This window comes from Heptranchias perlo, chromosome 16, assembly GCF_035084215.1.
Source record: "Heptranchias perlo isolate sHepPer1 chromosome 16, sHepPer1.hap1, whole genome shotgun sequence".
Taxonomy (NCBI): Eukaryota; Metazoa; Chordata; class Chondrichthyes; order Hexanchiformes; family Hexanchidae; genus Heptranchias; species Heptranchias perlo.
In genome coordinates this window covers 7,491,441-7,517,277 of record NC_090340.1, presented here as the reverse complement: position 1 = coordinate 7,517,277, position 25,837 = coordinate 7,491,441, and the positions used below count along the sequence as shown (strand labels likewise).

Below are 25,837 nucleotides of genomic sequence, written 5' to 3'. Positions count from 1 at the left end.
GTTGTTTTTTCCCCTCCCATAGCAATAATACATTGGGTGGAACTGTCCTCTAAGCAAAGCCATCTTAGAGAGTTAGAGTCATAGAGTTATACAGCACGGATAGAGGCCCTTCGGCCCATCATGTCCGCGCCGGCCATCAGCCCTGTCTACTCTAATCCCATATTCCAGCATTTGGTCCGTAGCCTTGTATGCTATGGCATTTCAAGTGCTCATCCAAATGCTTCTTGAATGTTGTGAGGGTTCCTGCCTCCACAACCCTTTCAGGCAGTGAGTTCCAGACTCCAACCACCCTCTGGGTGAAAAAGTTCCTTCTCAAATCCCCTCTAAACCTCCCGCCTTTTACCTAGAATCTATGTCCCCTTGTTATAGAACCCTCAACGAAGGGAAAAAGCTCCTTAGTATCCATCCTATCTGTGCCCCTCATAATTTTGTACACCTCAATCATGTCCCCCCTCAGCCTCCTCTGCTCCAAGGAAAACAAACCCAATCTTCCCAGTCTCTCTTCATAGCTGAAGCGCTCCAGCCCTGGTAACATCCTGGTGAATCTCCTCTGCACCCTCTCCAAAGCGATCACATCCTTCCTGTAGTGTGGCGACCAGAACTGCACACAGTACTCCAGCTGTGGCCTAACCAGTGTTTTATACAGCTCCATCATAACCTCCTTGCTCTTATATTCTATGCCTCGGCTAATAAAGGCAAGTATCCCATATGCCTTCTTTACCACCTTATCTACCTGTTCCGCCGCCTTCAGGGATCTGTGAACTTGCACACCAAGATCCCTCTGACCCTCTGTCTTGCCTAGGGTCCTCCCATTCATTGTGTATTCCCTTGCCTTGTTAGTCCCTCCAAAGTGCATCACCTCGCACTTTTCCGGGTTAAATTCCATTTGCCACTGTTCCGCCCATCTGACCAACCCATCTATATCGTCCTGCAGACTGAGGCTATCCTCCTCGCTATTTACCACCCTACCAATTTTTGTATCATCAGCAAACTTACTGATCATACCTTTTACATTCATATCCAAGTCATTAATGTAGACCACAAACAGCAAGGGACCCAGCACCGATCCCTGTGGTACCCCACTGGCCACAGGCTTCCAGTCACAAAAACAACCTTCGACCATCACCCTCTGCCTTCTGCCACTAAGCCAGTTTTGTATCCAAAGTGCCAAGGACCTTTAACTGTGACCTGTTCTGTCCTTGTTGTTTTTTCCCCACAGGATCTGGACGACCAGCTTGGTATGCTTTATTCCAGTCCAAAGTCTTATGGAGTTATTGACCCTTGTTGTACTGTGGAGGTTCCTTTATTTGTGGAGGCACAGTGTCTTGGAGAACACGATATAGAAGCATCCATTGCCATATTTGGAAAAAGTCAATTTCCTCTTGTGAGTTTTTTCTGGAAAAGACATAAATTAAAATGTGTTACTCTTGAGTGGGGGTGTGGTCTCTGGTTCTGTATCTGCTCACTATCTCACTATCCAATAACTATGTATAGATATACACAGACAGGATTGCTTACGGTGGCACGGCCATAACCCATGCAGTGACAGCACATGGCTTTGCCAACACGTTTTCCACAGATGTGTTGGGTGAAGGTGCTGAATCTAGATACTTCCGCACAACTAGGGAAGAAGATCAGAAAGCAAAGTGGGTTTGGAGCCACAGCAAGTGGAGGAAATCACTTAACATTACTAAATGTTTTATAACTTAGTCCTGCCCATTTGTGCTACTGCCGTGAAACACCTTCCTCTGTATCTGGTGTCCAAATTTATGTCAATTAATTTTTTTTCTCTGCCAATCTCTCGTGAAGACACTGACTCTTGCGGGGGTTCAGATCCATGAACACCAGCAGCACTTCTGAGTCGATGACCGTTGTGTTGAGTCTAGCCAGTGAGTACAGGCAGGCTTTTAGACCATGGAGGACATCACAGTCAAGCCTGGTCCTACTCTCAACTGAAGGCTGCACACAAGGGCTGCTGGACAGCGATTAGGAATGGATTTTTGCTCTCCCTCTGCCTGAGGCTAAATGTTGCTCCCTGGCTGAGATCACAGAAAGGGGTGAGTTTTCAACCCTCAGCTCGGTGTTGCTCAGTGCCACAGTACTTGGTGCATTTACCCACTGAGCCAATGGGAGAAACCAATAAATTAACACAAATTTAAATAAATGTTACAGGAGAACAAGACTGCCAGGGCCTGCAAATCTCCCACATTAATGTTGTAAAACTTTTATCTAAGAAGTGTTTATTTTAAACAGCAGAATGAAGGCAGTTGATATCGACCATGGGTTCAGTCATGTAGCACCCCCATTGTGTCAGTGGGGCTCGCTATTCATTTCATTGCTGGATACCGACCTGGAGCCATCAGGCATATTGCAGCCTAGTGGTTGGCTTATCACTCAGGTAGAAAACGACTGACAGTTTGAGAGTAGCACCAGCCAATGAAAGGGGTGCTGATCCAGCTGTGTGAGTGGAGTTGCTCTGTGACTGAGCCCGTCACTGAACGTTATTCCACTGTATGCCTGACCTAAGATATTGGGTTTCCATGGGAGTTCTAGTCTGTAATTTCAAACTGGTTAGGTGGCTGAGGTTTTAAAAGCTTCTGACATCTGAAAGAGGCCAGAGTTTGCGCTGGAACTACACCCTTTTCCACACACATTTTCCAGGTTATTCATTAAAAGGTTATTTTATTATTAAGATAACTTTATATTTTTATAAACAATGATGGAAAGATTTCCTCTGGTTGCTATGTGTTAGTGACATTGCGAATACAGTGGGAAGATTTCCTTTTGCCTATTTCCAGTGAGATTGTGAAAGCATTAATTGAAGCACAGCATTACAATTTCCCTAGAAATCATGATCAGAGGAAACCTTCCCACAATATTTACACTGTGACTAATACATAAAGTCTTACCAAATAACAATTGTGAACTGCGAAGCCTGGTAATAGTACAGATTAGTAAATAGATTATGGGAATGGAGCAACTCAATTAGCTGTGAGAGTGGTTTGAATGCCTAATAAAAGCCTATATTTCTTCAACAATCTCATCTGCCACAGCTCAATAGCTGTATTGCAATTTAATTCACTCTACTAATGGTCACAACAAATGCCCATTCTGTTGTACACTGGAATAGGGAAACATTGAATAGATTAAAGTATTTGGCATAAAAACAGAAAATGCTAGAAACCCGCAATAGGCCTGCCAGCATCTGAAAAAGGACAAGTTAGCATTTTCAGTGGAGACCATCAGCAGAACCGAAGAAGGAAATGCTCTTCTTGACATGTTGGTCTGTCTTTTCTCTTTACAGATGCTGATCGACCTGCTAAGTATTTCAAGGATTTTCAGTTTTGTACTTCAAGTTTCCAGCATTTGTAACTTTTCCATTTTGGGTTGAAATCATACTGTGCATTATTTGGTGTTAACTCTTTTATAGTAGACCAGTTAACTCCTTTGTTAGAATTGGAAGCAGACGAATTTCTGACAATTTATCTTTAAAGCACTTGGCTTTCACTGCCTGGTTCCAACATCTTTCTTTATTCATTCTTGGGATGTGGGTGTTGCTGGCAAGACCGGAATTCATTGTGTATCCCAAGAGAAGTTGGTGGTGGGCCTTCTTCTGAACCACTGCAGGCCGGCTGGTGAAGGTGCTGCAAAATTCTTGTAATTACCACTATGAAGGCTGGCTGGCTTGACATTGATCATGGCAAAAATGCTGTAGTTTCCTAAAGGAAGTAATTCAAGAGCATCTAGTAAGAGTGGAGGCAATAAATCCAAGCCAACATGGGCTTATGAAAAACAGATGAAATCATGCCTAACAATTGTGTTGGAATTCTTTAAGGATGTAATGTTGCTGAGGATTAGATGATTGGTATTGTACATCTTGACTTGAGAAAACATTCAGTACTGTTGGACAAGGAAGTTGTGGTGAAAATGAAAGCTCATGGGTTCAAGGGGGAAACTATAAATTGCCAGAGAAATTGGCTGCATAATGGGAAACGGAGAGTCATTAGCAATGGTATTAAATTTTAATCAGGCACCTGGGACCAGCAGAGTCCCATGAGTCCCTGAGAGTTTGAGATTTTTTTTATCATTCATGGGATGTGGACATCGCTGGCAAAGCCAGCATTTATTGCCCATCCCTAATTGCCCTTGAGAAGGTGGTGGTGAGCTGCCTTCTTGAACTGCTGCAGTCTGCGTGGTGAAGGTACTTCCACAGTGCTGTTAGGAAGGGAGTTCCAGGATTTTGACCCAGTGACAATGAAGGAACGGCGATATATTTCCAAGTCGGGATGGTATGTGACTTGGAGGGGAATGTGCAGGTGGTGTTGTTCCCATGTGCCTGCTGCCCTTGTCCTTTTAGGGGGTAGAGGTCGCGGGTTTGAGAGGTGCTGTCGAAGAAGTCTTGGTGAGTTGCTGTAGTGCATCTTGTAGATGGTACACACTGCAGCCACGGTGCACCGGTGGTGGAGAGAGTGAATGTTTAGGGTGGTGGATGGGGTGCCAGTCAAGCGGGCTGCTTTGTCCTGGATGGTGTCGAGCTTCTTGAGTGTTGTTGGAGCTGCACTCATCCAGGGAAGTGGAGAATATTCCATCACACTCCTGACTTGTGCCTTGTAGATGGTGGAAAGGCTTTGGGGAGTCAAGACGTGAGTCACTCACTGTAGAATACCCAGCCTCTGACCTGCTCTTGTAGCCACAGTATTTATGTAGCTGGTCCAGTTAAGTTTCCAGTCAATGGTGACCCCAGAATGTTGATGGTGGGGGATTCGGCGATGGTAATGCCGTTGAATGTCAAGGGGATGTGATTGGACTCCCTTGGAATCATAGAATCATAGAAAGGTTACAGCATGGAAGGAAGCCATTTGGCCCATCGAGTCCGTGCCTGCTCTATGCAAGGGCAATCCAGCTAGTCCCACTCCCCCACCCTATCCCCGTAGCCTTGTAATTTTTTTCCTTTCAAGTACTTATCCAGTTCCCTTTTGAAGGCCATGATTGAATCTGTCTCCACCACCCCCTCGGACAGTGCATCCAGATCCCAACCACTCGCTGTGTAAAAAGGTTTTTCCTCATGTCACCTTTGGTTCTTTTGCCAATCACCTTAAATCTATGTCCTCTGGTTCTTGACCCTTCCACCAATGGGAACAGTTTCTCTCTACCTGCTCTGTCTTCATGATTTTGAATACTCCTCTCCTCTCAACCTTCTCTCTTCCAAGGAGAACAACCCCAGCTTCTATAGTCTATCCACTTAACTAAAGTCCCTCATCCCTGGAATCATTCTAGTAAATCTCTTCTGCAATCTCTCTAAGGCCTTCACATCTATCCTAAAATGCGGTACCCAGAACTGGACACAATACTCCAGTTGTGGCCAAACCAGTGTTTTATGAAGGTTCATAATGACTTCAATACTTTTGTACTCTATGCCTCTATTTATAAAGCCCAGGATCCCGTATGCTTTTTTAACCGCTTTCTCAACCTGCCCTGCCACCTTCAACGATTTGTGTACATACACCCCCAGATCTCTCTGTTCCTGTACCCCTTTTAGAGTTGTGCCCTCTAGTTTATATTGTCTCTCCTCGTTCTTCCTACTGAAATGTATCACTTCGCATTTTTCTGCGTTAAATTTCATCTGCCACGTGTCCAGCCATTTCACCAGCCTGTCTATATACTCTTGAAATCTATCTCAAGAGGGAATTTCATTGTTTAGTACCCTTCCAAGTTTTGTGTCATCTGCAAATTTTGAAATTGTGCCCTGTACACCCAAGTCTAAGCCATTAATATATATCAAGAAAAGCAGTGGTCCCAGCACCGACCCTTGGGGAACACCACTGTACACCTCCCTCCAGTCCAAAAAACCACTACTCTCTGTTTCTTGTCATTTAGCTAATTCTGTATCCATGTTGCTACCTTTATTCCATGGGCCGCAATCTTGATGATAAGCCTACTGTGCGGCATTTTATCAAACGCCTTTTGAAAGTCCACATCAACTGCATTGCCCTCATCTACCCTCTCTGTTACCTCATCAAAAAACTCCATCAGGTTAATTAAACACGATTTGCCTTTAACAAATCTGTGCTGGCTTTCCCTAATCCTTCCACACTCCAGGTGTGTCCGGATGACTATTAATTCTGTCCCGGATTATCGTTTCTAATAGTTTCCCCACCACTGAGGTTAAACTGACTGGCCTGTAGTTGCTGGGTTTATTCTTACACCCTTTTTTGAACAAGGGTGAAATATCTGAAATTCTCCAGTCCTCTGGCACCACCCCCGTATCTACGGATGTTTTGAAGATTATGGCCAGTACCTCCGCAATTTCCCCCCTTACTTCCCTCAGCAACCTAGGATGCATCCCATCCGGACCGGGTGACTTATCTACTTTCAAAATTGAAGAACAAAATTATAAATAATTTGATTGACAGTGACGTAATTAATTAAACAAATACTATAATTATGGCAGGGTAGGAGATGTGTTGCAGCTGCAACATGTGGACAGTCTTGTCCGGGGCAACCACATCTGCTGTAACTGTCTGCAGCTCGAGGAACTTCGGCTCAGAGTTGAGGAGCTGGAGTCCAAGCTGCAGATTTTGCGATACATCAGGGAGGGAGAAAGTTACCTGGAAACATTATTCTAGGAGGCAGTCACACCCCTTAGATTAAATACTTTAGATTTGGCCTGTGATCAGGGACAGGAGAATGTGACTGCGAGTGAGGCAGGTACGGGGATCCAGGAGGTAGCATTAAAGGAGCCTTAGCTCTTGCACTTGTCTAACAGTTATGTGCAAGCTGTGTGGACGAGAGCAAGGACTGCAGGGAGGACCACAGCACCATGGTACAGGAGGCCATTCAAATGGGGGGAGTAAAAAGGAAGGTTGTAGTAGTAGGCGACAGTATAGTTAGGGGGATTGATACAGTTCTCTGCAGCCAAGAGCGTGAGTCCCGAAGGCTCCGTTGCCTACCCAGTGCCAGGGTCAAGGACATCTCCTCCAGAATGGAAAGGAACTTGGAGTGGGAGGGGAAGGATCCAGTTGTCATAGTCCACGCTGGTACCAACGACATAGGTAAGACTAAGAAAGAGGTTCTGCTTAGAGAGTATGAGCAACTAGGAACTAAATTAAAAAGCAGAACCACAAAGGTAATGATCTCTGGATTATTAACTGAGCCACGAGCAAATTGGCATAGGGTAAATAAGATCAGAGAGATGAATGGATGGCTCAAAGATTGGTGTGGTAGAAGTGGGTTTTGATTCATGGGGCACTGGCATCAGTACTGGGGAAAGAGAGAGCTGTTCCGTCAGGACGGGCTTCAGCTGAACCATGCTGGGACCAGTGTTCTGGCGAATCGAATAACTAGGGCTGTAGATAGGGCTTTAAACTAAATAGGGGGTGGGAGGTTTCAGGTGGGGGGAAATTTAGAATGTTGAAGAGAAAAGACAAGGAAGTAGTACAGGGAAGAGATAGGGGTAATGATAACCAGGGCGTGACAGGAAGGGACAGAGTGAACAAACATAAGAGTGCACCAGCAAATGGGGTCAGAGTAGGATAAAATGGTAAAAAGTCAAAATGAAAGGTTCTTTATCTGAATGCACGCAGCATTCGTAATAAGATAGATGAATTGACGGAACAAACAGAAACAAATGGGTATGATCGCGTTGCCATTACAGAGACGTGGTTGCAAGGTAACCGAGGTTGGGTACTGAATATTCAGGGGTACCTGACATTTCAGAAGGATAGGAAGAAAGGAAAAGGTAGTCGGGTAGCTCTGTTAATAAAGGATGAAATTAGTACAATAGTGAGAAATGATCTTGGCTCAGAAGATCAAGCTATCGAATCAATTTGAGTGAGGGTAAGAAATAGTAAGGGTAAGAAATCACTGGTGGGAGTAGTCTATGGGCCCCTAACAGCAGCTAGACTGTAGGGCAAAATATAAATCAAGAAATAATGGGGGCTTGTAAAAAAGGTAATGCAATAATCATGGGTGATTTTAACTTTCATATAGATTGGACAAATCAAATTGGCAAAAGTAGCCTTGAGGATGAGTTCATAGAGTGTATTCGGGACTGTTTCTTAGAACAATACATTGTGGAACCAACCAGGGAACAGGCCATTTTAGATCTGGTAATGGGTAATGAGTCAAGATTAATTAATGACTTCAAAGTAAAGAATCCCAGTGATCGTAATATGATAGAATTTCACATTTAGTTTGAGAGTGAGGATCTTGGATCTGAAACTACTGTATTAAACCTAAATAAGGACAATTACAATGGCATGAGGACAGAGTTGGCTAAAGTGGACTGGGAAAACAGATTAGAAGGTATGACGGTGGATAAGCAGCGGCAGACATTTAAAAAGATATCTTATGATTCTCAACAAAAATGTATCTCAGTAAAGAGGAAAGACTCCATGAGGACAGTGTACCAACCATGGTTAACCAAGGAAGTTAAGGGTGGTATCAAGTTAAAAGAAAAGGCATAAAACGTGGCAAATGCCCGCAGATTGGGAAAACTTTAGAAACCAGCAAAGGAGGACTAAAAAAAATAATGAGGGAGAAAATAGATTTATGAGAGTAAACTAGCAAGAAATATAAAAACTGACAATAAGAGCTTTTACAAGTATATAAAAAGGAAGAGAGTTGCTAAAGTAAGTATAAGTCCCTTAGAGGATGAGACTGGGGAAATAATAATGGAAAACAAGGAAATGGTAGAGGCATTGAACAGTTATTTTGTATCTGTCTTCACAGTAGAAGACACTAAAAGCATACCAATAATAGTAGATAATCAAGAGGCAAAGGGGAGGGAGGAACTAAAAACAATCACTGTCACTAGAGAAAAAGTACCAGGCAAACTAATGGGTCTGCAGGCTGACAAGTCCCTTGGACCCGATGGCTCGCATCTGAGGGTCTTAAAAGAAGTGGCTACAGAGATAGTGGATGCATTGGTTGTAATCTTCCAACACTCACTAGATTCTGGAAAGGTCCCAGCGGATTGGAAAACCGCAGGAGGGAGACAGAAAGCAGGTAACTATAGGCCAATTAGCCTAACATCTGTCATTGGGAAAATGCTAGAATTGATTATTAAGGAAGTAGTAGCAGGACATTTAGAGACTCAAAATAAAATCAAGGAAAGTCAACATGGTTTTATGAAGGGGAAATCATGTTTGACAAATTTATTAGAATTCTTTGAGGAAGTAACAAGCAGGATGGATGAAGGGGAACCAGTAGATGTAGTGTATTTGGATTTCCAAAAGGTATTCGATAAGGTGCCACATAAAAGGTTACTGCACAAGGTAAGAGCTCATGGTGTTGGAGGTAATATACTAGCATGGATAAAGGATTGGCTAACTAACAAATAACAGAGAGTCGGGATAAAGGGGTCATTTTCAGGATGACAATCTGTAACTAGTGCGGTGCCACAGGGATCAGTGCTGGGGCCTCAACTATTTACAATCTATATTAATGACATGGATGAAGGAAGCGAGTGTACTGTGGCCAAATTTGCTGCTGATACAAAGAAAGGTGGAAAAGTAAGTTGTGAGAAGGACACAACGAGTCTGCAAAGGGATATTGACAAGTTAAGCGAGTGGGCAAAAATTTGGCAGATGGAGTATAATGTGGGAAAATGTGACGTCATCCACTTTGGTAGGAAGAATAAAAAAGCAAAATATTATACAAATGGAGAAAGACTGCAGAATGCTGCAGTACAAAGGGATTTGGGTGTCCTCGTATGTGAAACACAAGAAGTTAGCATACGGGTGCAGCAGGTAATTGGGAAGTCAAATGGAATATTGGCATTTATTTCAAGGGGGATGGAGCATAAAAGCAGGGAAGTCTTGCTCCAACTGTACAGGATGCTGGTGAGACCACACCTAGAGTACCGCATACATTTTTGGTCCCCTATTTAAGGAAGGATATACTTGCATTGGCGGCGGTTCAGAGAAGGTTCACTAGGTTGATTCCGGGTATGGAAAGGTTTTCTTATGAGGAAAGATTGAGCAGGTTGGGCCTATACTCACTGGAGTTTAGAAGAATGAGAGGAGATCTTATTGAAACATAACATATAACAGGGTAAATGCTGAGAGGATGTTTCCTCTCATAGGGGAATCTAAAACTAGGGGGCATAGTCTCAGAATAAGTGGTCGCCCATTTAAGACGGAGATGCAGAGAAATTTCTTCTCTCAGAGGGTTGTGAACCTTTGGAATTCTTTGCCCCAAAGAGCAGTGGAGGCTAAGTCATTGAATTTATTCAAGTCTGAGTTAGACAAATTTTTGATCAGCAAAGGAATCAAAGGATACGGGGAACAGGCGGGAAAGTGGAGTTGAGGCCAGAATTAGATCAGCCATGATCTCATTGAACAGCGGAGCAGACTCGAAGGTCCAAATGGCCTACTCCTGCTCCTATCTCTTATGTTCTTATGTTCTTATGTTCAAGTACAGCTAGCCTTTCTAGAATCTCTTCTTTATCAATTTTTAGCCCATCCAGTATCTCAACTACATCTTCCTTTACTGAGACTCTGACTGCATCTTCTTCCTTGGTAAAGACAGATGCAAAGTACTCATTTAGTACCTCGGCGATGCCCTCTGCCTCCATGAGTAGACTCCTTTATGGTCCCCAATCGGCCCCACCCCTCTTCTTAATACTCGTTTATTGTTTACCTGCCTGTGGAAGACTTTTGGATTCCCTTTAATGTTTGCCGCCAGTCTATTCTCATACTCTCTCTTTGCCCCTCTTATTTCTTTTTTCACTTCCCCTCTGAACTCTCTATATTCTGCCTGGTTCTCACTTGTGTTATCAACCTGACGTTTGTCATAAGCCCCTTTTTTCTGTTTCATCTTACTCTCTTATCTCTTTTGTCATCCAGGGATCTCTGGCTTTAGTTGCTCTACCTTTCTGCCTCGTGGGACTATGCCTAGACTGTACCTGAACCATCTGCTCTTTAAAGGCCGCCTACTGTGTTGTAGAGCTCCACGTGGCGGAGGTGGATGCCGTGCCTGGCGAAGCTGGTGATGTTGCCCGTCCTCGGATGTACTGGTGATTGTAGCCATGGTGCCCCCCTCCCCATCCTGATGGTGTGATTTTGAGGGGGGCCGCAATGTAGTTAAATATGTTTGAACAGCAGAATTTTGAGTGGAAAGTAAGAATTTCCAGTGCAAGCACAAAGATCTTGCAGCCAAAACTTTGTCTGAAATAACAGAGTGCCCTGCTGCAATAAGTGACCTTTTCTTCCCATCTGTCAAATAAGCATTTGAATCTCCCACTGGCTTCTGGCTGAAACACGTCTGTTGCAACATGGAATGTTTCCCAAAGCACATCACGCTACATGCGCCCAAAAATGGCCCTTATCCAATTTTTTTTCCCCAACTATCTCTTTTGTCATCCAGGGAGCTCTGGTTTTAGTTGCCCTACCTTTCTGCCTCAATATCCTAAAGGCTATCTCCTCACTAAAGGCCGCCCACTGTTCAATTACAGTTTTGTCTGCCAGTCTTTGATTCCAATTTACCCAGGCCAGATCTGTTCTCATCCCATTGAAATTGGCCCTCCTCCAATTGAGTATTTCTACTTTAGAGTGGTCCGTGTCATTTTCATAGCTATTCTAAACCCTTTGATACTATGATTGCTGCTCCCTAAATGCTCTCCCACTGACACTTGCTCCACTTGGCTCGCCTCATTCCCTAGAACCAAGTCCAACAAAGCCTCCTTCCTCATTGGGTTGGAAATGTACTAGTTAAGAAAGTTATCCTGAACACATTTGAAAAATTCCTTCCCCTCTTTGCCTCTTATATTATTATTGTTATCCCAGTCTATATTAGGATAGTTGAAGTCCCCAGTCATCACTAATTTATAGCTTTTGCACCTCTCTGTAATTTCCCTGCAAATTTGCTCCTCTATATCCTTCCCACTGGTTGGTGGCCTACAGAATACACCCAGTAGTGTAATGGCACCTCTTTTATTTCTTAACTCTAACCAAATAGATTCAGTCCTTGACCCCTCCAGGAAATCCTCTCTCTCCAGTGCTGCAATATTCTCCTTAATCAGTACTGCCACCCCCCCCGTCCTTTCTTTCCTTTCCTATCTTTCCTGAAAATCTTGTATCCAGAAATATTTAGTACCCAATCCTGCCCTTTTTTGAGCCAGGTCTCCATTATCGCCACAACATGTGGCTATTTGCACCTACAGCTCACTAACCTTGTTTACCATGCTGCGTGCGTTTACACACATGCACTGCAAACCAGTGTCTGCTCATGTTTATGTGTGTGGTAACTCACCAGGTGCCAACTCAACTAACTGAGGACTAAGACCCACTGAGGTGTGAGTATCTGTGCTGTTGGATGGCTTGCTCAGATGTGACGATGCACCCTCAGAGGCTGGCAAGTCCTCTGAGGAATCGCCCTCTGCCATCACAGCGGTCGCTGAAGGCCCTGTAATAGAACAGAAGACAATATTAAGCATCATCACAGATGTGTCATGTTGCAATGAGCACACTGAGGTGCTGAAGATGGCAAGGCATGTTAACATCAATTCATATTGTGTGTGCTGAATGTTAAAGTTCTGTCACCAGTTGTTTGTCGGGTGCCAGTCTCGGTGTCCCTGACGGACAGGCACTCGAGGGTATGGCTCAGCTCCAGCGCTTCCTGCTCCCCGACTTTGAGGACGACGATCTGTTGCGGCCCCCTCCGGTCATCGCCCTCTCCCATGCATTCTGGGCTTTCTTCTCCTATAAGGAGAGAAAGTACAGATGCATGATTGAGTGATGGTGACATGGCCAACCGATGAATGCATTGGTTTGGGTGAGGCTGACCGTGAAAGAGATGCATCAGAGGGTGAGAATGAGACAGAGCCATGACATTGTATGAGGATTGGGTTGAGTGGTAGTGGTGGGATGAGTACTGGGGAGGTGAGGAGGTGGTGAGGAAGTGCAGGTAAGTTGAGGATGAGCTTTGAGTGGGTGTGAGGAGTGATGTGATAGAGCGGTGTTGGCAGTGCAGGATGAGTTGGGGGGTGGGGCAGTGATGTGGAAGACAGAATGTAGCAGAATGAGTAAGCTACTCACTTTGGCTGACCTGGTTCCAGGTGCGGGAGATGTTGCTGCTGCTGGTGACCTCCTCTGCCACCTCAAGCCAGGCCTTGGCAGCAGAGGCAGGCCACTTCCTCCCGTCCGCCAGTTAGAACACATCCCTCCTCCTCCTCACCCCAACCAGTAGCACCTGGAGTGAGGCATCGCTGAATCTAGGAGCAGCCTTTCCCCTGTGCTGCTCCATTGTGGTGTGTGGGTGTTTGCTCCAGGAGCAGCCATTGGAGGACTGCCCCTTTAAGTAGAGCTCCTCCAGCTGACAGCCTGTGATGCGGGTGCGCAGTCCACCCACTGCGTAGCTTTAGGACGGCAAAACCGGAAGCCACGTTAAGTGGCTTGAATTGATTCGCGATTGCATGCGAAACAGACATTTTTTATTGGGCAGGTTACCCACGCACCCAATCACCCCCCCCTCCCCCCCTCCCCCCCACCTCTGCTGCCATCCCTCCTCCACTCTAATGTCGGGGCCATCATGTGGGCTTCAGGGAGGAGATGGCTCAAAATGGCACGTCTTCGCGAGAGTGAACATTTCACTATTTCTCAAAAGAAAAATTGTCAATCATTTTTCTAAACATATCTTTCTTCATATGAAATAGGGACCACTTTTAATAAAGGGCCTCTTCCCTAGACTTTCTTCCCCAATAAGTTCAAAGAGAAGTGGATCAATGGAGGTGGTCATTTATTATCCATTTAATCTTTGATCTACGTTACATTTCCTTTATTACATTCAACGTGCTAATGTTGAAGGGCTTAATTTCTACTCGTAGTGTACAAGTTAACCTACTCTATTTTATTGCCGTGCTTAACCTGTTTATGATGGTTAAAAATTTCAATTAATTAAAATCTCCTCTTAATATCTATCAGTATCTTGTTAAAAATTTTACGTCTGCATGCATTTCCTGCCTACAAAACCTTACTTCCTTTTCTCGCATTTTTTGTCGCACTTCTGCCTCAGCTTTTCCATTATAAATGCCTGCACTCATATTTATATAGGAAATTGCCGGTATAAAACTTGCCAAGCTGTCACTGACTACTGGGTGGCACTGTGGAGCAAATCTCTGAGCTTGCTCGCTTGGTTCTGACACCATCTTGCATTTATTTCCAAGTTGTCTCCTCAGGTAAGTTGATATTTAACTTAATTCATAACATTTAAATGTTGCGGTTTTAGTTTTATATGTCTATATTTAATTAAAAATCTTGTCTGCAAGTAATCCCCATCTACAAAACCTTGCTTCCTGTTGCCACACTTTTGTGTTGACATTTTTTCATAATAAATTCCTGTGTCCTCAATTATAAAGTAAACTGTTTATGTAAAGGTGTCTTCTCCAATAATTGCATAATCTGGCCATCAAGTGGTATAATTCACGGTTTTTAATCAGTTATCCACTCTGTAACTCACTGCCTCTAACCTGTTACTCTCACTGTAACTCTCTGCCTGTAATTTGTTACTCTCACTGTAACTCACTACCTCTAATCAATTGTCCTCTCTGTAACAAACTGCCTGTAACCCTTTACTCTCACTGTAACTCAATGCCTGTAATCTGTTACTCTCCTGTAATTTACTGCCTCTATTCCGTTACTCTCGCTGTAAATCACTGCCTGTAATCTCTTACTCTCGCTATACCTCACTGCCTGATATTTATTATCTGCTCTGTAACTCACTGCATGTAATCTGTTACTCCTGCTGGATCTTATTGCCTGTAATCTGCTATTCACGCTAGACTGCACTGCCTGTAATCCATTATCTTCTCTGTAATTCACTGCCTGTAATCGGTTACTCTCAATGTAACTCACTGCCTGTAATCTGATACTCTCGCTGTAACCTCACTGTCTGTAATCTGTTATCCCCTCTGTAACTCACTGCCTGTAATCTGTAACTCTCACTGTAACTCACTGCCTGTAATCTGTTACTCTCGCTGTAACTCACTGCCTGTCATCTGTTACTCTCACTGTAACTCACTGACTGTATATGTTACTCTCACTGTAACTCACTTTTTGTAATCAATTATCCTCTCTGTAACAAACTGCCTGTAAACCATTACTCTTGCTGTAACTCTCTGCCTGTAATCTATTATCCACTCTGTAACTCACTGCCTGTATTCTTTTACTCTTGCTGTAACTCTCTGCCTGTAATCTGTTATTCACACTGGAATGGACTGCCTGTAATCCATTATCTTCTCTGTTATTCACTGCCTGTAATCTGTTACTCTCAATGTAACTCACTGCCTGTAATCTATTACTCTTGTAAAAAACTGCATGTAATCTGTTACACTCGCTGTAACTCACTGCCTATAATTTGTTACTCTCACTGTAGCTCACTGCCTGTAATCAATTATCCCCTCTGTAACAAACTGCCTTTATTCTTTTACTCTCACTGTAACTCTCTGCCTGTAATCTGTTATTCACGCTGGAACTCACTGCCTGTCATCTGTTATTCTCACTGTAACTCACTGCATCTAATCTGTTAATCTCATTGTAACTCATTGCCTGTAATATGTTACTCATGCTAGAACGCACTACCTATAATCTATTTTCTTCTCCGTAACACACTGCCTGCAACCTGTTATTCTGAATGTAACTCACTGCCTGTAATCTGTCACTCTTACTTTTCCTGCCTGTAATCTGTTACTCTTGCTGTAACTCACTACCTGTAACCTGTTACTCTCGCTGTAACTCATTGCCTGTAATCAATTATCCCCTCTGGAACTAACTGTCTGTATTCTTTTATTATCACTGTAACTCACTGCCTTTCATCTGTTATCCTCACTGTAACTCACTGCATCTAATCTGTCATTCTCATTGTAACTCACTGCCCGTAATGTGTTACTCACTCTAGAACACACTGCCTGCAATCCATTATCTTCCCTGTAACATACTGCGTGTAATCAATGATCTCTCTGTAACTCACTGCCTGTAATCTGTTACACTTGCTGTAACTCACTGCCTGTAATCTATTATCCTTTCTACAACTCATTGCCTGTAATCTGTACGCTCGCTGCTGTTCACTACCTGTAATCTGATACTCTCGCTGTAACTCACTGCGTGTAATCTGTTACTCTCGCGGTAACTCACTGTCTGTAATCTACTATCCTCGCTATAACTCAATGCCTGTGAGCTCTCATTTCCAGTGTAATTCAGTGCCTGTGATATAGTACCTCCTGTTTTATGTACAGTTGTGATCTGTTATTATCAGTCAATCTCACTGCCTGTGATCTGTTATCTTCACTATATTTTATGTATAGGGATATGGTAGTTTAGTGGTTATGCTACTGGACGAGCAACTCAGAAATCAAATACCACCATGGCAAGATGTGAAATTGAATTGAATGAATCAATTTGTTCATTAATGCCTTTCAAGGAACCTGCTTGAACTGGCCTACTTGTGACTCCAATCCCACACAGTGTGGTTGTCTCTTAACTGCTCTCTGATGTGGTCCATAAAACCACTCAATTGTAAAAATAATTGCTAGCATGGTGAAGACCCAGATCTACCATCCCAGAGTAACTGGGGATGAGCAATAAATGCAGCCTTGCCAACGCTGCCTGCATCCAAGAACAATTTAAGACAAACTCCTTACCTCTGATATGTTATCCTGACTGTATCTCAGTGTCTGTACTGGTAATAACATTGCCAACCTCTTATTATTACCATTTATTATCCAGGAGTTGTTTTGATACATTATTTCTTCCTTTTTTTTTAACCAGGGAGTCTGCTTATCTTGCATAGGCGAGGGGCCAGTGGTCCATGCCACTTCCACAAAGATTGACTGGGGAAAGATCCAGGTACTGCATGATGTACCCAGGACCATCTGCCTATCTAATGAGTCACTTATCCCAGCCAGAGTCACGGCCAAGATGGTAAGTCATTTGCGGTAATTAAAAAGGGAAAATGTTAAGTAACGATGACTAATTGCTTCACAGGTGGGATTTCCTGCACATCTGTTATTCCTGCAGCTTCTTTTCCTCTTGTGGAAAATTGCACCAAGGGTACATATGCCACATGATTCCTGGGATTTGTGCAGGATCCAACATATCCCATTTAATATAATCTCATAGTTGCCTTTTATCTCTCTTCAAAACACCAACCAAATCTGAATAGCTGCAATGGATACACCTTCTTGATACTCTGTTGTTTACTTTAAAAAATATGTTTAAAGGCCTGTCTCAAGACACAGTGGTTGCTGTTGCACAATTTAGTGCTGTTTAGGGCAGTTTTATGCTGTGGTTTTAAACTAAAGACTGGGTTGAAGTTGGCTAAACTCATTTCACTTGATAGCCTAAGAGTTGGTAGAAAGACTTTCATCTTACCCGGACAAGATTCCACCCAGGTCTAAGGTGAAAGGACGGTTTGGTGACCCACCTTGAACCATATTGGTTCAAATTTTGCTGGGGCAAGGCATCTAATGGCCTCTGCCATTAGACTTGGTCGTGGACGTTTAGGTTTGAAATTTTTTGTGTAGCTCAACCACTGAGCGTCCTCAGCTCTTTGGGGCAGAGAATTGCAAAGATTCACAACCCCATGAGTGAAGAAATTTATCCTAATTTCGGCCATTTAAATGGCTGATCCAAATGGCCCATATGTGAGCTCACTCTATGATGTCTCTGTGCTATCTGTGAGCACACTCAACGGTGTCCATTTGCTGTCTGTGAGCTTGCTCTATCGTGTCCCTGTGATATCTGTAAGCTGACTGTATGATGTCCTTGTGCTATGTTTTAGTTCACTCTATGATGTCCCTGTACTTTCTGTGAGCTGACTCGATGATGTCCCTGTGCTATGTTTTAGTTCACTCTATGATGTCCCTGTACTTTCTGTGAGCTGACTCGATGATGTCCCTGTGCTATGTTTTAGTTCACTCTATGAAGTCCTTGTGCTTTCTGTGAGCTGACTCGATGATGTCCCTGTGCTTTATGTGAGCTGACTCGATGATATCCCTGTGCTTTCTGTGAGAACAATCTATGATTCCCTGTGCTATCTGTGAGTTGACTCGATATGATCCGTGAGCTGACTTTAGAATGTCCCTGTGCAATCTAACACCGTGCTAAATGGAATAGATTCAGAACAGGTCCAGCAGCTCAAAACTGGGCATCCATGAGGCTCTGTGGGCCATCAGCAGCAGCAGAATTGTATTCCAGCACAATCTGTAACCTTATGGCCCGGCATATTCCTCACTCTACCATTATCAACAAGCCAGGGGATCAACCCTGGTTCAACGAGGATTGTAGAAGAGCATGCCAGGAGCAGCACCAGGCGTACCTAAAAATGAGGTTCCAACCTGGTGAAGCTACAACTCAGGACTATATGCATGCTAAACAGTGGAAGCAACATGCTATAGACAGAGCTAAGCGATTCCACAACCAACGGATCAGATCAAAACTCTGCAGTCCTCCCACATCCAGTCGTGAATGGTGGTGGACAATTAAACAACTAACGGGAGGAGGAGGCTCTGCAAACATCCCCATCCTCAATGATGGCGGAGTCCAACAGGTGAGTGCAAAAGACAAGGCTGAAGCGTTTGCAACCATCTTCAGCCAGAAGTGTGGAGTGGATGATCCATCTCGGCCTACTCCCGATATCCCCACCATCACAGAAGCCAGTCTTCAGCCAATTCGATTCACTCCACGTGATATCAAGAAACGGCTGAGTGCACTGGATACAGCAAAGGCTATGGGCCCCAACAACATCCCGGCTGTAGTGCTGAAGACTTGTGCTCCAGAACTAGCTGCGCCTCTAGCCAAACTGTTCCAGTACAGCTACAACACTGGCATCTACCCGACAATGTGGAAAATTGCCCAGGTATGTCCTGTCCACAAAAAGCAGGACAAATCCAATCCGGCCAATTACCGCCCCATCAGTCTACTCTCGATCATCAGCAAAGTGATGGAAGGTGTGTCGACAGTGCTATCAAGTGGCACTTACTCACCAATAACCTGCTCACTGAAGCTCAGTTTGGGTTCCGCCAGGACCACTCGGCTCCAGACCTCATGACAGCCTTGGTCCAAATATGGACAAAAGAGCTGAATTCCAGAGGTGAGGTGAGAGTGACTGCCCTTGACATCAAGGCAGCATTTGACCGAGTGCGGCACCAAGGAGCCCTAGTAAAATTGAAGTCAATGGGAATCAGGGGGAAAACTCTCCAGTGGCTGAAGTCATCCCTAGCACAAAGGAAGATGGTAGTGGTTGTTGGGGGCCAATCATCTCAGCCCCAGGACATTGCTGCAGGAGTTCCTCAGGGCAGTGTCCGAGGCCCAACCATCTTCAGCTGCTTCATCAATGACCTTCCCTCCATCATAAGGTCAGAAATGGGGATGCTCGCTGATGATTGCACAGTGTTCAGTTCCATTCGCAACCCCTCAAATAATGAAGCAGTCCGAGCCCGCATGCAGCAAGACCTGGACAACATCCAGGCTTGGGCTCATAAGTGGCAAGTAATATTCGCGCCAGACAAGTGCTAGGCAATGACCATCTCCAACAAGAGAGAGTCTAACCACCTCCCCTTGACATTCAACGGCATTACCATCGCCGAATCCCCCACCATCAACATCCTGGGGGTCACCATTGACCAGAAACTTAACTGGACCAGCCATATAAATACTGTGGCTACAAGAGCAGGTCAGAGGCTGGGTATTCTGCGGCGAATGACTCACCTCCTGACTCCCCAAAGCCTTTCCACCATCTACAAAGCACAAGTCAGGAACGTGATGGAATACTCTCCACTTGCCTGGATGAGTGCAGCTCCAACAACACTGAAGAAGCTCAACACCATCCAGGACAAAGCAGCCCACTCGATTGGCACCCCATCCACCACCCTAAACATTCACTCCTGTGGCTGCTGTGTGTACCATCCACAGGATGCACTGCAGCAACTCGTCAAGGCTTCTTCGACAGCACCTCCCAAACCCGCGACCTCTACCACCTAGAAGGACAAGAGCAGCAGGCACATGGGAACAACACCACCTGCACGTTCCCCTCCAAGTCACACACCATCCCGACTTGGAAATATATCGCCGTTCCTTCATCGTCGCTGGGTCAAAATCCTGGAACTCCCCTTCCTAACAGCACTGTGGGAGAACCTTCACCACACGGACTGCAGCGGTTCATGAAGGCTTCTCAAGGGCAATTAAGGATGGGCAATAAATGCTGGCCTCACCAGCGACGCCCACATCCCATGAACGAATAAGAAAAAATCTGTGAGCTCGCTGTACGATGTCCCTGTGCTTTCTGTGAGCTCACTCCCTGATGTCCCTGTGCTTTCATGTGAGAAGACTCTATGATTCCCTGTGCTTTCTTTGAGCTGACTCTGATGTCCCTCCCCTATCTGTCAGCTAACTCTATGATTTCCCCGTGCAATCTGACTCCACGATGTCGCTCTGCTTTCTCTGAGCTCACTCTACAACGTCCCTGTGCTTTCTGTGAGCTCACTCTCTGATGCCCCTGTGCTTTATATGAACTGACTCTATGCTGTCCCACTGCAGTCTATGAGCTGACGCTATGATGTTTTTTATATATTCGTTCATGGGATGTGGGCATTGCTGCCAAGACCAGCATTTATTGCACATCCCTAATTACCCTTGAGAAGGTGTGTGGCAAGCCACCTTCTTGAACAACTGAGTGGTTTGCTACGCCATTTCAGAGGGTGATTAAGAATCAAACACATTACTGTGGGTCCGGAGTCATATGTAGGCCAGACCAAGTAAGAATGGCAGATTTCCTTCCTTCAAGGGCATTAGTGAACCAGCTGGGTTTTTACGACAATCCGGTAGTTTCATGGTCACCATTACTAATACTAGTTTTTTTTAAATGCCATATTTTATTTAATTCATTGAATTTTAATTCCCCAGCGGTCGTGGTGGGATTTGAACTTATGACTCCAGAATAGTAGTCTAGGTCTTTGGATAATCACTATGCTACCGTACCCAACTGTCTCTGTACTTTCTGTGAGCTGACTGTACAAAGTCCTAGTGATTTCTGGGAGCTGACTCTATAATGACCCTGTGCTTTCTGTGAGTTCACTCTATGATGTCCCTGTGCTTTCTGTGAGCTCAGTGTATGATGTCCCAGTCCGATCTGTGAGCTGTCCCTGATGTCCCTGTGCTTTCTGTGAGCTGACTGTATGATCTTTCTGTGAGCTCACTCAATGCTGTCCCTGTGATTTCTGTGAGCTCATTCTCTGATGTCCCTCTGCTTTCTGTGAGCTCACTCAATGCTATCCCTGTGCTGACTCGATGATGTCCCTCTGCTTTCTCTGAGCTGACTGTATTTTCTGTGAGCTGACTTTAGAATGTCCTTGTGCGATCTGTGAGCTGACTCTACGATGTCTCTCTGCCTTCTGTATGATGTCCACTGTGCGATCTTTGAGCTGACTCTGTGATGTCCCTGTCCTTTCTGTGTGCTGACTCTACGATGTCCCTGTGGTTTCTGTGAGCTCACTCCATGATGTCCCTGTGCTTTCAATGAGCTGACTCTGATCTGTCAGCTAACTCTATGATTTCCCCGTGTGATCTGACTCAACGATGTCGCTCTGCTTTCTCCGAACTCACACTACGATGTACCAGTGCTTTCTGTGAGCTGACTCTATGATGTGTCTGTGAGCTCACTCAATGCTGTCCCTGTGCTTTCTGTGAGCTCATTCTCTGATGTTCTCTGCTTTCGACTCTACGATGTCCCTCTCCTTTCTGTGAACTGACTCTGATGTCCTTGTACTTTCGATGAACTGACACTATGATGTTTTTTTTATATTCGTTCATGGGATGTGGGTGTTGCTGGCAAGGCCAGCATTTATTGCACATCCCTAATTAACCTTGAGAAGGTGTGTGGTGAGCAACCTTCTTGAACAACTGAGTGGCTTGCGACGCCATTTCAGAGGGCGATTGAGAATCAAACACATTACTGTGGGTCTGGAGTTACATTTAGGCCAGACGAGGTAATCCAGTAACATAACCACTATGCTACCGTACCCAACTGTCCCCGTGCTCTCTCTGATGTCCCTGTGCTTTCTGTGAACTGACTGTGTGATTGTTCCTGTGCTTTCACTACTCTTTGATGTTCCTGTGCTTTACTTTGAGCTCACATCAATGCTGTCCCTGTGTTTTCTGTGAGCTCATTCTCTGATGTCCCTCTGCTTTCTGTGAGCTGATCCTACGATCTCCCTCTGCGCTTTCTGTGAACTCACTCCATGATGTCACGGTGCTTTCTGTGAGCTGACTCTATGATGTCCCGAGGCAATCCGTGAGCTGACTTTAATGTCCCTGTGAGAACACTCTATGCTGTCCCCGTGCTTTCTGTGAGGTCTATGTGCGATCTGACTCTATGATGTCCCTGTGTTTTCTGTGAGCTAACTTTAGAATGTCCGTGTGCAATCTGCGAGCTGACTTTGCGATGTCCCTCTGCTTTCATGTGAGCTCATTCCATTTTATGTCCCTGTGCTTTCTGTGAGCTGATTCGGATGTCCCTGCCCTATCTGTTAGCTAACTCTATGATTTCCCCCTGCGATCTGTGACCTGACTGTACTATGTCCCTCTGCTTTCTGTGAGCTGACTCTATGATGTCCCTGTGCTGTCTGTGAGCTCAGTGTATGATGTCCTAGCTGTAATCTGTGAGCTGACTCTGACGTCCCTGCGCTATCTGTGATCTAACACTATGATGTCCCTGTGCTTTCTTTGAGTTGTCTCTGCGCTTTCTGTGAGAACATGTGAGCTCACTCAAAGCTGTCCCTGTGCTTTTTCTGAGCATATCCCACTAGCAGGTCTATGAGCTAACTCTATGATGTTTTGTTTTTATATTTGTTCATGGGATGTGGGCGGCACTGGCAAGGCCAGCATTTATTGCACATCCCTAATTATACTTGAGAAGGTGTGTGGTGAGCCGCCTTCTTGAACAACTGAGTAGCTTGCTACGCCATTTCAGAGAGCAATTAAGAATCGACCACATTACTGTGGGTCTGGAGTCATATGTAGGACCAGACCAGGTAAGAAAGGCAGATTTCCTTCCCTCAAGGACATTAGTGAACCAGATGGGTTTTTACGACAATCCGGTAGTTTCATGGCCATCATTACTGATACCAGTTTATTTTAATACCACATTTTATTTAATTCATTAAATTTAAATTCCCCAGCGGCCGTGGTGGGATTTGTACTGATGACTCCGGAATAGTAGTCTAGGCCTCTGGATAACCACTATGCTACCGTACCCAACTGTCTCGGTACTTTCTGTGAGCTGACTCGACAAAGTCCTTGTGCTTTCTGTGAGAACACTCTATGATGTCCCTGTGCTTTCTGTGAACTGACTCTATGATGTCCCTGTGCTTTCAGTGAGCTGATTCTTTGATGTCCCTGTGCTTTCTGTTGAGCTGACTCTGCAATGTCCATGTGCGATCTGTGTGCTGACTGTACGATGTCCCTGTGCTTTCTGTGATCCGACTCTAACATGTCGCTCTGCTTTCTCTGAGCTCACACGGCGATGTGCCTGAGCTTTCGTGTGAGCTAACTCTATGAGGTCCCAACTCCAATCTGTGAGTTGACCCTGACGTCCCTGGGCTGTCTGTGAGCTCACTTTATGGTGTCCATGTGCTTTCTGTGAGCTGACTCTGTGATTTCCCTCTGCTATCTGTGAACTGTCCCACTACAGTCAATGAGTTGAATCGATGATGATTTTTTTAATAATAGTTCATGGTAGGTGGGCATCGCTGGGAAGGCCAGCATTTATTGCACATTCTTAATTACCCTTGAGAAGGTGTGTGTGTGAGCCACCTTCGTTGTACGACTGAGTGGCTTGTCTATGCCATTTCAGAAGGCGGTTAAGAATCAACCACGTTACTGTGGGTCTGGAATCAAATGTAGGACAGACCAGGTAAGAAAGGCAGATTTCCTTCCCTCAAGAGCATTAATGAACCAGCTGGGTTTTTACAACAATCCAGTAGTTTCATGGCCACCATTACTGATACTAGTTTATAAGAACATAAGAACATAAGAAATTGGAGCAGGAGTAGGCCAATCGGCCCCTCGAGCCTGCTCCGCCATTCAATAAGATCATGGCTGATCTGATCCCAACCACAAATCTAAAGAACACAAGAAGTCGGAGCAGGACCCGGCCACATAGCCCCTGGGCCCTCTCCGCCACCCACAGGGCATTGACCGATCCGAACTCAGCTTCATGTCCAATTTCCTGCCCGCTCCCCATAACCCCTAATTCCCTTTACTTCTAGGAAACTGTCTATTTCTGTTTTAAATTTATCTAATGATGTAGCTTCCACAGCTTCCTGGGGCAGCAAATTCCACAGACCTACCACCCTCTGAGTGAAGAAGTTTCTCCTCATCTCAGTTTTGAAAGAGCAGCCCCTTATTCTAAGATTATGCCCCCTAGTTCTAGTTTCACCCATCTTTGGGAACATCCTTACTGCATCCACCCGATCAAGACCCTTCACAATCTTATATGTTTCAATAAGATCGCCTCTCATTCTTCTGAACTCCAATGAGTAGAGTCCCAATCTACTCAACCTCTCCTCATATGTCCGCCCCCTCATCCCCGGGATTAACCGAGTGAACCTTCTTTGTACTGCCTCGAGAGCAAGTATGTCTTTTCTTAAGTATGGAGACCAAAACTGTATGCAGTATTCCAGGTGCGGTCTCACCAATACCTTATATAACTGCAGCAATACCTCCTTGTTTTTATATTCCATCCCCCTAGCAATAAAAGCCAACATTCCGTTGGCTTTCTTGATCACCTGCTGCACCTGCATACCAACTTTTTGATTTTCTTGCACTAGGACCCCCAGATCCCTTTGTACTGCAGTACTTTCCAGTCTCTCACCATTAAGAAAATAACTTGCTCTCTGATTTTTCCTGCCAAAGTGCATAACCTCACATTTTCCAATATTATATTGCATCTGCCAAATCTCCGCCCACTCACCCAGCCTGTCTATATCCCCTTGCAGGTTTTTTATGTCCTCCTCACTCTCTACTTTCCCTCCCATCTTTGTATCATCTGCAAATTTTGATATGTTGCACTCGGTCCCCTCCTCCAAATCGTTAATATAGATTGTAAAGAGTTGGGGACCCAGCACCGACCCCTGTGGAACACCACTGGTTACTGGTTGCCAGTCCGAAAATGAACCATTTATCCCAACTCTCTGCTTCCTGTTTGATAACCAATCCTCCACCCATGCCAGAATATTACCCCCAATCCCGTGATTTTTTATCTTAAGTAATAATCTTTTATGTGGCACCTTGTCGAATGCCTTCTGGAAGTCTAAATACACTACGTCCACTGGTTCCCCTTTATCCACCCTATACGTTATATCCTCGAAGAACTCAAGCAAATTTGTCAGACATGACTTCCCCTTCATAAAGCCATGCTGACTTTGTCCTATTAAATTATGCTTATCTAAATGTTCCGTTACTGTCTCCTTAATAATAGACTCCAAAATTTTACCCACCACAGATGTTAAGCTAACTGGCCTATAATTTCTAGCCTTCTGCCTACTACCCTTTTTAAATAACGGTGTTACATTAGCAGTTTTCCAATCTGCCGGGACCTCTCCTGAGTCCAGGGAATTTTGGAAAACTATCACCAAAGCATCCACAATCCCTACTGCCACTTCCCTCAAGACCCTAGGATGGAAGCCATCAGGTCCAGGGGATTTATCCGCCTTGAGTCCCATTATTTTACTGAGTACCATCTCTTGAGTGATTTTAATCGTATTTAGCTCCTCCCCCCCGAGAGTCCCCTGTTTGTCCAGTGTTGGGATATTCTTAGTGTCCTCTACTGTAAAGACTGAAACAAA

At 44.7% G+C, this 25,837-nt stretch overlaps 1 protein-coding gene across 1 annotated transcript in view; it reads left to right on the top strand.

The window, feature by feature from the left end:
* hydin (HYDIN axonemal central pair apparatus protein) overlaps positions 1-25,837 on the top strand; it is a 1,099,250-nt gene that overhangs the window by 379,292 nt on the left and 694,121 nt on the right. The window contains exons 18-19 of the mRNA XM_067997614.1: positions 1,220-1,384; positions 16,764-16,916. Of these exons, the coding sequence (XP_067853715.1) occupies positions 1,220-1,384; positions 16,764-16,916 (318 nt within the window). The remainder of the gene's footprint in view (positions 1-1,219; positions 1,385-16,763; positions 16,917-25,837) is intronic.